Here is a 16,077-nt window from a genome sequence, read left to right on the forward strand (position 1 = left end):
CATGTGGACCTGCTTGGAAAGAGGTCCTCATGCACAGCCAAGTGAGACGTAGGGTGGGAAAAGAGGAGCTGTCTTAAGAAGGATCCTCTTCTGGAGAACAGTCCCCATGTGACTGCATCCAGCCACACTGCAGCATACATAATGCTGTGTGGCTGCTGCAAAGGAATGCAGAGCTGGGCTGCCTCTGTCTGCCTGCTGTGTCTCATCCCAAAGGCTTCCAGGCCAGCAGGCTTAAAGATGCACTACAAGAGGTACATTGCAACCACCAGGCAACAGTGAAACTCATCACTGATTCAAGTACAAGATCTGCATGTTGGAGTGCTGTACAGTTCTAAATACAAAGGTCAGCCCAGACTGCAAATAATTTTTAGATTAGACAGAGTTCTTAATGAACCACAAATGAGAATTCTGTCCATCTGTACTGTGGGCAGTGGTTGTATAGCTGAATGCCATAAGTACAGATTTGTAAGGGCATCGCTGCATGTACTTTGGTGGATTTCACCAATCATACCTCACTTGCAACTAAAGTATGCACAAGCATTTATTTTGCTCTAGATAAGAATGAATATAAATAAATGAGTAAATGGGGATTGGAAGCCCTTTCTAGCTCCTGCATTGCGTTTCCCTTCTGAAACAGAAGCCAGCCTGAGAGCTTCAGCAAAAGCTTGCTTTGGAAATGAGCATTTTTGCAGACTGCTGACTGTGGAACTGCATTTACTAATGAGTTACAGTCACACAATGGTTTCCCTCCATACAATCTGGGTCATAGGCCAGAATTCTCCTGAACGCTAACATTTTCATTTAAGCTGCATTTGTCAGTGCACAGCGGAGATATTTTCCTTCCTAAAGCTGGTCCTAAATGGGAATGCTGTGTGTCATATCTGCTGTAACTGCTTATGGTCCACTGCAGAGTCAGGGGTGAGGCTCTCTACATGAGCTCCAGTATGGTGGAGCACCAGCCCATAGTGTCACTTCCCACTCTGTAAGGTCACAGTTGTTGGTGCCATTAAGTGACTCCAATAGAGAACTAGCAAGGTACTGCAAGGGGTCAATTGCAAGTAGCCATAAAGAAGAGCTCAACCAAATTTAGCTGAGTCCAGACACCCTACACCCAACTTTAGGCACCTCACTGAAGAACGTAATTTAAGTAGGGGTACAATAAGCTTTGCCTAAATTTAACACAGTCAGTGACCAATTGACTTTTTGCTCCTAACAAATGTATTCTTCTGAATAGCAGCTCTATCTCAAGCATTTTAAAGAAATATCATGCAAGATCTAGTGACTATCTTCAGGTTTTAAGATTCTTATTTAGTATTAAAGGGTTTTTTTTAAATTATTTAATAGATTGACTCGTGCTGCATGCTGCACCTTTTACACAGTGTGGATGCGGTATTAAATCTTACTTGGGAAGAAATGATGCTGAGTCCTGCTGGGAGATTTGTTCAGGTCAGTGCAAGAAAACCTCAAGATGAACTGTGTGACTGGTTCGGTCCCTCGCTGCTGCTCTGCCCTCTGGAGATAACCTATCCTTCACCTGTTGGTACACATTCTCTGTACAAAGTTATTACACTGATATAACAAGTAGCATACCTTGGCCTGAATGCCAGGAAGAAGAATATTGGGATCTTGCCACAAACATGAAGAATAGCATGGGATTGGATAAACCATACCCAACTTGTTATTATTTCTTAAGGAGCTCTATAGAGCTTATTTCTTAAGAAGCTTTCCAGCAGCATTCTTATGAAAAAAAAAAAAAACCAAAGAGAGGGAAGTTGCTCTGTTGGTGGTCACTGCTGATGAAAAGTCTGAAAACCTTCTGTCTGAGAACAACGGCAGAGACAGCCCACACAGGTCTGAGCTCCCCTAATGCACACAAACCTTATCTATTATACTGCAGTCTGCAAATATGTTAAAAATGTATACTTTATTTATACAAACTCATGTTTCTGCTGTAGCAAAAAATATTTTGGAAAGCAGTTGAACTTGTGAACACTTACACTTCAGACCGTAGTTACACTGTCGGGATTCACATTTTCTGCCTGGATATAATTTATAAACACTGGATTTAGTCAGGGAAAGTCTTCATAGAGGTTAACTGTAATTTCCTGTTGTAAATGGAGTCTGATGAGTGAGGATATGAAATCTTGGAAAAGTTTAATCATTCTAAGGAAGGCTGTCCCACTTGATGGAGTAGAATTTGTACAGCTCTGCAAAGAATTGGCAGTTTGCTAATTCTCTGTCCGCTCCAGAATGAAAAATCACAAGCGAGGGGCTTCTGCTTGAAAGCAAATGGATTTTTTGCCCTCCTAATAGGATGAGATCAGGCTCCGAATCTAAACAGATGTGGAAATATCATCACATTCCTGACCAAGGAATTTACCTCTATTTGCGCACAGCCTCAGGCCCAGCTGAGGCCACTGGAAGTCCTGGACTAGCCCTGAGCTGAGGTGTTCTGTAAAATCAGAGCCCGAGTACTGTGTTACACTCCAGAAGCTGAATTCAGCTACTTCCTATCTGAGCAGAGAACACCTCCCTGGCTCTACCTGCCCCTGCGAGGGTCATGGAGCAAACTACCAAAGTGATAACATGACGTTTCCTGACATGCGTATATATCAAGTGAACATCGGTAAAAAAATAACATAGTGAAGCTAACATTTCCATTTTTGGGGAAGGATTATTCACCTCTATGTGATCACATCTCACAAAGGCACTGTGTGATTGTGGACTCTCCTTTGAAATCTCCCAGCTAAGCCTATGGGATAGTAAGAAACACCAACAGTCCTGATATTGTTATAGCTGCTGAGGGGAGGAATATCTCAAGCTTTGAAAACTCTGAGCTCCGGCTCAGTGGTGGCAGCCACAAGCTACAGACATCCAAACTGGAGCTGAGCAAAGGATTACGCCAGCCACCTGAGTGACTCATATCCCTGCAGCAGCTGTGGTATAGGGCACTGTAGAAATGAAGCAACTTTTGTTAAAAGCGTTGACCAAGATTCCTGGCTGCTGAAACAGAACTTGCCCTGAAACATGGCACTTATCCAGCAAGCAACTGCATGAAAAGTTTCCTAAACCCTCACAGCCTCATCTGAGACAGTAAAAATGCTCATACCAGAAAGAAGATTTTGCCACTCTTTACAAAAGATTTGCATGATGTTTGGCAAGAAAGTTTGTTGTCACTGTCTCCTGTGACAGTTGTTTCTAAAAACGCAGTAGAGGTCACCTCACGGCTGATTTTCAGGACCTTGTTGTGATACAGATCATTGACAAGCAAGTCACAAACTATGCCTCATATTTAAGGGAGATCATGTTTACCTCTGCACATAGCACTAGGCTGCATCAGAAACCTCTAACCACTGCCTTCTGATGTAAGGAAAAATCATCTATCCATTATCTAGCCCCTTCTCTAGCTTTGTTCAATAAGGATTAATCCTGTCATTTATTGGCATTACTTGACCTTCAGTTCTATTGTTCAGTCAAAGGAGAAAGAATGGAGGTAAAGTGGGAGAAAGCATCAAAGTAGCCCAATAGTGGTACTTTCTGATTATTTCTGATTAATCTTGTTCTTTTGTCAACACTTCTCCCTTGTAAAAAACACCAGCATATGGACGCAACTTTGTAGCCTGAGTCTTTTGTTCGTCAGAAAACCAGAATACTTCACCCAATCTTTTCTACAATAATTTGCAATTCTGATTTAAGAAACTCCTCAGCTTCCCCACCTACCAAGCCTTTCTGTGGGATTGGAGGGAGGAGAGGAAGGAGAAAGTACTATTTCTTGAATTATGATGCAATAGAAATCTACCAAAGAAACGTCTTTAGGTATTAAAAGGGGACTCAGGATTAAGTGTCAATACAGACCCTCTTTTGCAGACAGACATGAGTTCACCTGACTGTTCCCAAAGCCAGTCGAGCTGCGGTTAGCCTAACACTCAACTTTAGCTAATAAGCCGTGCTAAAAGGTAGAATATATTAACTCAGGCCCATAGCCAAACCAGTGCAAATGTAAAACGCTGCCTGAAAAACAAAACATACATGGTTATAAAATGAGTTTTAATCCCAACTTTGCCATCAATTTCATGTATTACCTTAGGCAAACCACTGAATCTATGTCTCAGTTTCTTACTTGCACAGTGGGGATAGTAAAAAAACATTAAGAGTGGAAGCTGTTCTGGTAAGATTTGAACATATATACTTATAAAGTCTTGAAAAGAAAATGCAGTTCAGTCTAGTTACAGTGCCACAAATAATAATGCTTCTCAGTCTGACATTGAATGAATGTAAGCAACTGAAGTGTCTTTTTTTTCTTTTTTTAAGTCATATTGAGCTTAAAATGCTAACCCTGCCAAAACACATTAGCCCAGCCTTGTCCCTCTAATGCCACACAGCTCTCCTCACTTTTTATATCCTGCTGCAGGCCTTGTATTATCTGCTAGCCACATCTGAAATTCATTTAAGAAAAAAGTACATAAGAAATTTTCAGATCAGTTCTATGTTGTTTGTCATCCATGCATTGGGCTCCCTCTACATTTCTGAGGCATAGCAATTTTATAAGAAGCTGAAAAATGTCATTAAACCATCTTACAGTGTTTGCAGTGCTAATGGAAGGATGACCTATAAGAAATGAGCAGGAATGGTCTCTTTTCCCATTTTCCCCATCAAGCATTCATCGCCTTTCCCCTGCACCCCATTCCCACAGGGAATATGGATACAGGGGTCCCTGTATCCCCTCATAAATTGCAATGCTCAGAATATACCTCTGGAGATCATTCAATCCTACCCCTTGCTCAGAAGTATCAGCCATACTGGATCACATCAGCTGCAGCTTTCTCCAGCTAAGCTTTGCAAGCTTCCAAGGCTGGAGATGGGTTATCATTTCTCTGATGACTTTTTCTCCCAGTACTGAACCACTTGCCTTTAAACAAGTATACATCTAGTGTCCAGATGTCCCAAATGGGACCTTTCAAGCTGTATTTTGTGGTTACTGCCCTTTGATATACTACCTGCTACTGCCATCAAAAAGTTAGCTTTGTCATCCTTGAAGCAGTTGTATGGTACAGTCAGATCCTCTCTTAGCTTCTTCCATGCCAGACTGAAAAAGTCATGCTCAACCAGCCTCTCCTTGCAGGCTATGCACTCTACACCTCCAGCACCCTTCTGCTGGATCCTCTCCAGATTCCTCCACATCCTCCTTGGACTGGGGTCCCAGAACTAGACATCAGTCCAGGTGCAGCCTCACCAGTGCCAAGTAGAGATGGCTAGCACCTTCCCTCCATCAACCAGCCTCACTCCTTCCAGTAGAATTCCCAGTGTAGTATGCAATTTGCCTTACTCATGATGAGAGCACACAACGCATGGGCTTATATTCAATTTGGCACCCGCCATAACCCCAAGGGCCTGTGTCCCAGCCTGTCCATACACAGTGGCTCCAGCCAGGTGCTGTGATTAGCAACTCATTGCATTAAACTGCGGGTCTTCTCCTACCCTCATGCTCAGTTGAGATCCCTTGGGTTTGAAGTATATGGTGCATCAACCACTCCCAGTAATCTAATATCATCTTTCGCAAGACTTTAAAAATGAGAAAAATACAAGTGATATTTTAATTCCTTTGGCCACAAAGGAATTTAAGTACTGTTACTTGGCTTTCAGCACTAGGATTTTGGCTTCATTTTCTCAAGTACTTGATTGTTCCCACTCAGTTCATAGCCTCACTGGGCTTCAGACCTGTCATCAGTCTCTTCTTAGTTGTTGGTAGGAGCAGAAGAGGGAACCTGTGACAGTGAGGTTTATTGCCATTCTGTTTTTCTCCCTACTTCCAGCAGACAGGCTAAGGGGATCAGCCAGCCACTTGAACTCCCCAGCACTTATGCATCAAAAGGCAGCAGATACTAGTACTCCTGGTTCCTCTTTTGAGGTTATTTCTCTATCTTAAGTATTGATGTTCAGACCAATCTATAAAAAGTTGGATGCTACTGGAGTCATTCCCACTCTTCCCTTACTCCTGTAAGAAAATAAATATTGAAATAGTAACACAACGTACAGGGGATGAAGTGGTGTGTGTTATATTAACTGCAAACAAGCTATGGACCTAAGCCAAAGGATATTGAAATGCATAAGAAGCTTCACATGTCGCATCAAACTTGAATTAACATTTGACTAAATAGGTGCTTTGATTTGTGAGTGGTCCAACTGGAAGTAACAGTATGCTTCACATTACACACACCTTCAAATCAATGAGTGGCTGTGTCTGTTTTGCCATGGGCACCGCCTGAATCAGTCTTATTGCCATAAGTTTCCCAATACTGCCACCTGCAGAACAGGCTAACTACAGCTCCCAACAGAGAACTGCTCAGAGACAGGTTGGGCACAGACAACACTGCGTACGATTCCAAGTTAGCAATGTGCATGTCTGGACAGATAAACCTGAAATCCTACCTGAAAATCCTAAATATTTCTGAAACATTTCTAAGGATGGCTCCTTGTGTTAAAAACCCACTTCTGGAAGGCTGCAGAAAATCCACAGTAACCTGCTGATTCAAACGAAATAATTTGCACAATAAAATCCTAACATGTCTGGAAGATGAGCAGTGGTAAGAACCAGTCACCAGTTTCTTTTAGAGATGCATGGAACACTGTCAGGCTTCACAAGCTGCCTGCCTGATTCAGTAGCTGTCACAGGGAGAGTTCTGAGGTGAAACATTTAGGGCTTTGGATGAGAAGGCAGAAAGAGCTAATTTAATCACGGAGGATGTGCAGGGAAATTAAGAGAACAATTCTATTCAGAATTACAGATTCGGGATTAAAACTGAGGGAAAACAAGTACAGTGAGCTCCACTTGAAGCAGGATGTGGCTAAGAGTGTTAAACTACTGAAGATCATCTTTTCATCAAAAAATGTTTTAGCTTCTTGAAAGAAAAGTCTACAGAAGTTTGCACTCCTCAGTCCAAATACTTTTGCTAAAATGTGACACAACGGGCAAAGATGAAAATTGACAAGCTATTTGCAAGCAGATAAACTAGCTGGAAAACACGCATTAAAAAGCTTATAGAGCTTCTATAAAGTCAAAGTAAATGACTGAAAACCATCCTTCTCTACTTACAGTTTATTCTAGATAGATTTGAAGTGGTGCACACACACTTCTGTGCACATTGACTTCTCAGTGTATTAACATACCATGAACAGCTGAGCTATTAATACAGCAAAAGCTCCCATCTATTCAGCTTTCAGATCCTTACCCATTGGATCCTTACCTCCAGAAATAACGCTATCGCAGCTCATGAAACTTTGTCTCTCTCTGGTAATTTATCTTCCTTTAAGCAGGTCAGTGCTTCGCCAGACACCTCTGTTAATTTTAAATAGATGAAAACAATCTTGCTGTTGATGTACGTTAGTGGATTGATAACCAATTGCCAGTCTTAACTTCCATCCTTTGAAAAATGTACCTAGGGCCAAAAGGTGACAAAGTAAAAAGTGAAGGCCTCAACCCTTTTCCTACTTCTCCAAAAAGAAATTATTCAGATGTCTGCCATTCAGTAGACCTGAAATCCAGAAGCCTGAGCAGAAGAGTGGGGAAAAGCAGCTTGATAAACACTACAGTGATTTCACTAGCTGAACTTACACTGCTAGATTAAAAAACAAACACACTGATGCAATCACCGTAAGAAATATAGTCAGAACTCAAAGGTACTTTCAGGTAGCTTCAGTATTGCCTACGCAGTAGTTTACAGGCACAGTTATAGCAGGTACCCAAGGCAACAGCTTGAACAGCAACATCCCCTGCAGAACAAAAGCACAATCGCACAGGCATGGCACACAGCTGGCTGGACTCCACTCTTTCTACTACATCTGATGGTTGCTTGCTGCTCCTTCCAGCATCCTGTGCTCCAGCCACAAGCAGTTCTCCCTCTGGGAGACCTTGTTGCTAGGCAGCCTGAGCCACAGGGAAGGCAGAGAGAGGGCTTCAGGTCTCTGCTGTTGCAAGATGCTGTAGTAGAAATGCCATGGAAGGCCTTCATCTATGTTTTTTTTCAGCTTGAGAGAGAATGCTGTTGAAGAAGAGCAACATGCAACAGTTTACCTTAGCAGATGCTTTCCACTTTCCAAAACTGAAAGAGGCTGATGCTTAGAATTGAAGTACTCTGATCTTTTAAGCTTCAGAGTCTAAGTTTACCTTGATAATGCTTTCATTATGAGTAGCAATGAGATGCAACTCAGAACACTTTCAGACTAAGCATGGCTTTAGTCAAAACTCGTATTCTGAATTACTCTTCAAAAAAGCCTGAAAGCCAGGGACAGTTCACAGGGAACACATGCAGCAGCCACTAAAGAACACATGAAGTTACCAAGCACCACAGAACACAAATCTACACTGAGGACAGGCCCCATCCAGGACAATAGGTTTGTAGGCCTTGGTTGAAGGACACTTTACACCTCTTTCTTAGGGTTATCTGAAGTTCATCTGCAGCTCCTTGCCCAAACGTGAAAAATTTTCATTGAAGAGCATCAGTGTTGAGCATAATGAGTGTGTTTTACCTGAAATCTTTTCTTCCTATCACTTTCTTCCCTACTCATCCAACCTGAAATTTCTTCCTACAACTCAAAATTCAATTACTGTGGTTTCCCAACTTCTCCACACCCCCATTTTCTGGTCATTTTGAAAGAAACATGTAATGTCACCTCTTCCAAGGCTCTCCTCACCACAGTAAGAAGTTAATGAACCCACACAGGCTGCCTGGGTCGTGTCAGCATCAGACAGTAGATTACTTTTTGCAACAGGTAGGAAAAAACTTCTAGTGCTGCCTCCTAGCAGAGGAGGCAACAGGACATCAGTTCAATGGACACTGCTGCTTCTAGTGCTGATAATACAAGCAACCTTCCTGTAAAAGCAGATTGTTTCAAGTTGTCATTTCAGTGTTCATTCATCACAACTTACCAGTAGACTGTAAGTATAAAAATGCGAAATGACAGCTGAAGAGCTTGGAAAAGCTTTAACAGAAGAGTGGTGCAGGCCTGGCTCACATTATCCAGTCACAAAGGCATCTCGAGCCTCAAAGGCCTTCAAGACACTAGGGAACGCAACATTAGCCTCAGCTGACCTGCTCACCTAAGGCAAATAGTAACTTCTTGCTCTGAAAAGAACTTTGAGTGGTCTTTACAAAAGAAGGTTTGTAGGATGCCACAAAACTTTTTGGACAAGAGGAATAATCACTGAACTCCATTTAGTCTTCCAGCAGAAAGTTTTATTCTCGTTAAGGACAAGGAAATATCAACCAATAGCTCCATTAATAGACATAGATTAAACAAGCCCTGTTAAGCACTTTCTACTCAACATGTGAAAAAACAGAGTCTAAAGACATCATGTGTCCAAACTGTTCACATTAAAACTTGAGCTCATCCTTTATCATAAGCTCAAGCGATGTTGCTTCTGTGTATAGCAAAGGGTGGAAACAATTTAAGTTACCAGAACAGCTGTGTTTAACAAGTACTGAAGCACTGGAGTTTTGACTGCATTTACTTGTGTGCTATTAGACTGCTTTCCTTCAGAGCCTCAGGCAGACTTGCAGAAAGCCACAGCAGAGAAACGAACTTCTCCTTTTTCACGTTCTGTAAATTGTCTGCAGATCTTAGCAGAATCCTTAAAAGAAAAATAGCTGTTTAGATGACTGGAACACATTTGCTAAAAAAAGACAGAGTCCCTAAGTCATTGCAGTTCTCCTCTGGGTCCCCATGGCTAAGTCACATGATCTAATAACATTAGTTAATACATACATTTAACAGATATCTTGCTCTGTGGTATAGTACTGCTTTGTTACCAGCCTGCACAGCAAGTAGGTACAACCACTATACACTGAAACAGTGTCCCCCATCCTTTTAGAAGTCATACTTCCAGGGAAACAGCAAGTGAGAAGTTTTACCTTCAATAGCAAGTCATCTGAGCTTGTGCCATGGTTTACAGGAAATGGCAAACGCCCATCTGTGAAATAAAGGCCCATCACTCACTAAACTCACTGAGTATGAATTAGCAGAATTCAATATAGCAATGTAAGAAACCAGTACACAGAATAAGTCATCAATACATGTTCAAGTGAAAAGGGGATCAAGTATTCCCAGCTCCCAGCATCCCAGGAGATGACATGCTTTACAAGAGTACACAGGCATTCAGTGCAACTCACCTTCAGCTAAAATCTTTAACTATAAATTAGCTTTGACAATGCCATTAGAGAGCTACACCAGTAGCAAATTCCTAGCCAGAGCCACCAACAATGCTATACAGTGCAAAGCAAACCCATGCCTAACTCCAGAGCACTCAGGAGCTTACCCAGTTCATACAGATGTCCATCCACATTAGCAAACAGGATGAAGTGGAAGTTCACACTGTTGTCCTCAACCTTAGGACAGACCATTAGACACATTAGTTAGACAAGGAAAAGCCTACTACTATATTTAGAAAAATCCCACTTGCAGCTACAAGACAAAGGAGATTTCTAGAAGAACACAAAAGCAAAGGTTTAATAACTTGATTCAGCTTTAGTAGCCTCCTAAGGCCTCTATACATTACTACACATTACAGTGCCAAAGCCTTAACATTCAGCCCCCCGGCCACAGTCTGAACCCAATTTTCAACACGTTTGATAAAGAAATCCTGCATTCACCCATCAGTTGTTATTTAGCATGTTTCATGAGCTGTGACAGCTATCTGCCACACAAGAAATGGCACTGCTCTAGCACCTTCAATATCCTCTTCTGCCAAGATTTTACCCATTCATATCTTACCCGACACTGTCCTTCCTGTGCAACAGAGTTGTGGACTTCTTGTATAGCCTTAAGAGAAAGCAGATATAAGTTACTGCATCCGTTAAGTGACAATGCTGACAGCAATTTGTGTAGTTCATATACCTTATTATTTGCAAAACGCTTAGCTCTCTCTTCAGGAGACAGATCAGCTGTTTCATCAAGAAATTTCTTCAGGGCAGATCCCTCATCTGCACAAAAGATATTCTTCAGCACAGGTAGAGAAACAGTTACAGTTCAAACAGCCCACACCGCTCACTGTGTTAACTAGGAACAACTACTTTCAGCCTGGAACCATATCTAGTATAAGCATATAACAACTACCACTTCAAGTTACTATTAATGACAAGCTGCACAAACAGCCAGAGTTCAAGTGCCTCAGGGTACTCCAAATACTTGTCTTGAAACAGACATACAAATAGAATTTGGCTTTTTCTGTTTCTCCATGCAGGTTTGGCAGAACCAAAGTCATGTCTTAAAGAAAGATACCAGCTAGAGGACAATTTCATCTATGCAATTTGTCAAAGTCAAGATTTGCAAGTCAAGATACTTGATTTGTCTTTCTGAAATTGAGAGTCTACAGACATACCTATCACTTGCCCATGCTAAGCCTGCTTTGGCTTTTCAGGGCTTGAATTTGTAGAACAGTACTAAGAGATACAGAGTTCCTATTCTTACCTGAAATGCATACTATATCATTGGCATCATTCAAAGAGCGTGCTCAGAGAAGTCTTTCAAGAGTAGAGCAATGGTGGTCTTATCTTCCTTTCCATACATCCTTTTAACTTTGTATAAGAAACACCACACCACCCAAAGGGCTCAAGTTTTCAAGATGATGGCAGCAATTTGTTTTTATTTTGCAGTTCTCTATTCTGAACAGTAAACACTACCCAGACTTAATGACAAACCTTTAACAAGAATGTGTTATCTTGTTTCCTAGGAAACAGGAGCTTCCAGCCACCAATTACCTAGACTAGTTTTATATCTTTTTACATAGGAGGATCAAAACTGTCCTCTTCAGAAAATACACTTCCATACTATTATCACCCCATGTGGCTCTCCTCACAGAAAGGTGGGCACGTTTAAAATGGATTTATAGACTACATCAAGGAAGTTCATCAACACTAGACATAACTAGCATTAAGAACTTTATGTTCAGCTGACATCAACATCAGTGGTCATTTCTGAACACATTTCCTAATTGTAAATACATTGGTCAGTCCTGTTCTGTACTCTTCCCCATCCTGCAATGCTTATCTGCCAGGATAGGAGTCAAAATCATGTCACTTCTGCAATTTGTGCTTCTCTCCAAGAGAGGAAGGACCCATTTAGAAACTAATGTTAAATAGAGTACCTTCTATAGTCCACAACCACTTAACTTTCCACTGTTGTAAAAAAGCTGGGAATTCAATTCAAAAGCTGGGAATCAAGAATATTAATACTCACCAAGTTTAATTTTGTCTTTGTTATTAGCAACTGCGTGTATCAGACCAATCGTCCCACAGGAGTTACTGACAGTCTGCTTCAGGAAATACACCTTGGAACTGATTTCTTGGTCCTTTATTTTCTCAGTCTGTTGTTTCCTAAAGTTCTCATGCTGTAAACATGTAATTGTTTTCAGTGTTTCACTATAGCATTATCTTTTTATTGTGCAAATCACCACACAGACAGGCATACAGGAGAGCCAATACCAAGACTAGACAGAAGAACTTACCCAGAAAGTCATCTTCATGGCACAGGTCCAATAAAGCATTATCTGTCTATTCTGGATGCAGGCCAAGCCTTAATGGACTACCTACATGACTTAATCACATCCTGAAGCATTGTTCTTGGTTTCTCCATCTGTGTTGTACACTGGAAATAGCTTGAGGGGGAAGTCATATAATGGATAGGCTCTTTATCTCCCCTCTCAATTGTTTTACCTATTTGATGAGACTACTCAGCATATCTATACAATAGCTTGCTTTTGTACCTTTACACTTCTTCCCTTCATTAATCCACGCCCATTGGAACAGCACTTAGATCAACATAAAAGGTTATAACCCTTCTTTTCAAGCATTTGTTAAGCACAGTTCATTTTAAAGTGCACCTCCTCATGCATATTACGCTACAGGCATTACCACGCAGCTGTAGCTCAGGCCTCCCTGGACCCAGTGAGTGATTCAGCAAGATGCAGAATCACCACTCCTCACACTCAAGACTGCTAACAGCATCTTCTTTAGTCTGGTACACAAAAAAAAAGCATAGGAGGCACGTTAAAATAAGAACCCCCCCCTTTTTTTCTTTATTTGTCTCTTGTTGGAGCTGACTGGAAGCCAGGGCCAGGCACACCACATCACCCCACTGCAGCCCAGCAGGGCCACACCCACCGCCACCAGCTGATGCCGGCAGATCACTGTGAGCACTGGCTCACAGCAGGTGCAGCCCGGCTGCCGCCAACGGGTTTTGTTCCAGGAGCAGCGGGGCCGGACACAGCCCACAGCCCCCAACCCCCAGCTGGGCGCGGGCCGCCTACCTGCTCGGTGAGGGGGAAGAGGAGCAGCAGGGCGCAGGCCGGGCTGGGAACGGCACCCAGAGCCTCCTCCTCGAAGCCCAGCACGTCCACGAAGCGCCAGCCGGGGCTCACCCCGAGGCGGGACAGCACCTGCGGGGCACAGCGATGGAATAGCGGGGCCGTTCCCCACACCCACCCCCCTCCGGCCGCGCCCCCGTGACACAGCACAACGCGGCGCCGCCATCGCCGCCCGCCCGGGGGCGCGGCCCCGCGTAGCCCCGCAGGTGCGGCCACCGCCGTCCGGGAGTGCCGAGGGCGGAGGGAGAGGGAACGGCCGGGCCGCGGCGGCGACTCACTTTGTTCAGCATCTGGAAGACAATGAGGGGGAGAGAGGTGAGTAGCCGCAGCTCGCTCGCTCGCCCACCCCGGCCCGCCGCGCCCGGCCCCCCGCGCACCTCGGGGTTGATCTCCATGGGCTGCCACGCCATGGCTCAGGAGGGAGGCTGCCTGCGCGCTGCTCCGGCGACGTTCCCCAGCACTGCACAACCACCTGCGCACCGCTCCCCGCTACCGTCGACGCTGCAGCGCGGAGCCGCCCACCGGCCGATATATAGAGGCGGGCCGGCCCACTCCGCGCCGCCGCGGGGGGAGAGGGCGGAGCAGCGCGGGGAGGACCCCGGCCCGTCGGTGCGGGGAAAGTGCTAGAAGCGGCGGGCTTGTCCCTGGCGTGTGGGGGCGTCGGGCAGGGTCCTACCGACCGCAAACGGGTCCTACGCCAGTACCGGGGCCCCCAGACCCGCCTGCAAGTGGCGGTGGTGAGCGGCCCCAAGCGCTGCCTTGGATGAGGGGCCGGCGCTCCCCAGAGCAGCGGCCAGGCCTCGCTCCACGGCTGCTCCAAAAGCACTGCCTTGCTCATATACCAGAGCTGTGGTTATCAAGGAGGTGTTTGTCTGCATTGGGACGCCTGGAAATTCAGGCCCTGCTGCATGTGTCGTGTGCAGTGTGTATGGCAGCATCAATATTCAACACAGGCGTTAGATAGTGGTTAAAATCACAATAAGATGATAAAACTGCTGTCATCTGCTTGCCGATTGCATCGCTGCAGTCTGGATCTGTTCCTCAAGAACAGTCTGCTGTGGTTAATGATAACACACAGGGCTTCTTATCTCTTATTCATAACCTGAGGGTTTCTGCATTCCATGTCTTTTGTCAGGAATGTCTATGAACAAGGAAACAAAGCCATCCTTTGCAAGATATCAGGAATGAATCTCTTGAGGAACCCAAGTAACTGCTCGGTTTGCTGGTAAATAGCCAGAGAGAGCCTTGTCAGTGAACTAGGGATGCCTCACTGGTATCATCATAGCATTGCTTGAGTTGGAAGAGACTTCTAAAGGTCATCTAGTCCAACTCCCCTGCAATGAACTAGGACACCTACAGGTTGATCAGGTTGCTCAGAGTTCCATCTAGCCTGACCTTGGATGTCTCCGGGGATGGGGCAGCCACCACCCCTCCGGGCAACCTGTGCCAGTACCTCACCACCCTCATTGTAAAAATCTTTCTCCCGATATCCAATCTAAATCTCCCCTCTGTTTTTCTTATAGACCCCCTTTTAGATACTGAAAGGCCTCTATGAGGTCTCCCTGGAGCCTTCTCTTCTCCAGGTTGAGCAGCCCCAGCTCTCAACCTGAATCTTTGAAACACTGCAAATACTGAATAAAATAATCAGCTGAGTATCTTCAACCTGCTTATTTTTTAGGAATTGCTTCCTCTGTATTCCATCCTGCTTCGGAAACCCAATGCAGCAAAATTTCTAAGCACGTGCCAAATTTGTATTAAGTTTACATCTACTGTAAGTTAGTGGGATATCATTCCAATCAGTGTGTTGCACTCATGTATTTGAGCAGAGACTATTCATCAACCTCACTCTGTTCACAGTGAACTCCTAGGGAAAGAATTTTACAGGTTAATCTTTGACATGTGACTGCAGCAGGTCCAAGATGCTGTGTCACATTGCGTGCACCTGTAGCAAGACCTGAGGAAGAACAGGCAGGATAGCGAGGTCTTGGTATTTTTTGTGCAAAACTGGGATGTTGCCAGACATGAGAAAGCCCCAGGCAATCTGGTCTGATCTTGCTAGGTCTGATCTCCCTGCTTTGAGCAGGTCAGTCTAAAGGCATCCTGAGAGCTCTTCAAACGGATGCATCTCATAATGCTGTGATTCCTTCCATCACAGTGAAGTCAAGGACAACATACACTGGGCAAAACTGAGGAATGTGGGGGAGGAGGGTCACAGTAAGTGGCAGTATCCTTTATTTCTGCTTTTTCCCCTTTCGGGTTTGTCTGAAAGCACTGGTAACTATGTGCAAGCTCAAGGTGGTCCAACATATTTATTGTGTACATTATATCTCTGACTGCCATGCTTTTTGTGATGAACTCTGCATGTGCTCGAAGATGCAAGTATAGCAAAGCAACTTGAATTAACATGTATGATGCTAATGATTGCTAATACATGTGTAGGAGGGACTGCATGCAGCTTCTCCAAGTGGATGGCAAAGCACAGGTCTTGCAGCCTGGAAAAAGGAAGGCTGAAAACGTCAAGGAAAATCTTATTTCTGGCTTACTTAATGGCAAATGGTTGTTATAACTTCAGCCTGTCTCAGAGTAATTACTATTACTTGGATGCTGGATGCTTAAAAGCTGGGGTTACAGGCATCCCCAGGATGGCCCCTGTGTCTGGGCTGTTGGGAAGACTGCAGACAACAGAGTGGGCGTCGTTGCAGGCTCTGAGGGCCACAAGC

The 16,077-nt window shown here is 44.1% G+C and overlaps 2 protein-coding genes across 4 annotated transcripts in view; one reads left to right on the forward strand and one right to left on the reverse strand.

Annotated features, from left to right (window-relative positions):
• Positions 1-9,211: 9,211 nt before the first annotated feature.
• On the reverse strand, positions 9,212-13,862 carry UCHL1 (ubiquitin C-terminal hydrolase L1). The gene is made up of 9 exons (NM_001080212.2): positions 13,735-13,862; positions 13,636-13,647; positions 13,301-13,429; positions 12,232-12,382; positions 10,891-10,976; positions 10,768-10,815; positions 10,313-10,382; positions 9,909-9,967; positions 9,212-9,628 (listed from the first exon to the last, which is right to left on the reverse strand). Exons 1-9 carry the CDS (start codon positions 13,765-13,767, stop codon positions 9,542-9,544), a joined length of 675 nt encoding a protein of 224 aa, NP_001073681.2. The 5' UTR covers positions 13,768-13,862; the 3' UTR covers positions 9,212-9,541.
• Positions 13,528-16,077, forward strand: part of APBB2 (amyloid beta precursor protein binding family B member 2) — a 166,520-nt gene continuing 163,970 nt past the window's right edge. For all 3 annotated transcript variants that reach the window (XM_046940891.1, XM_046940892.1, XM_046940896.1), the window contains exon 1: positions 13,528-13,672. The gene's annotated coding sequence lies outside the window, so the exon portion shown is untranslated. The remainder of the gene's footprint in view (positions 13,673-16,077) is intronic.

The sequence above is a fragment of the Gallus gallus genome, chromosome 4 (assembly GCF_016699485.2).
Source record: "Gallus gallus isolate bGalGal1 chromosome 4, bGalGal1.mat.broiler.GRCg7b, whole genome shotgun sequence".
Taxonomy (NCBI): Eukaryota; Metazoa; Chordata; class Aves; order Galliformes; family Phasianidae; genus Gallus; species Gallus gallus.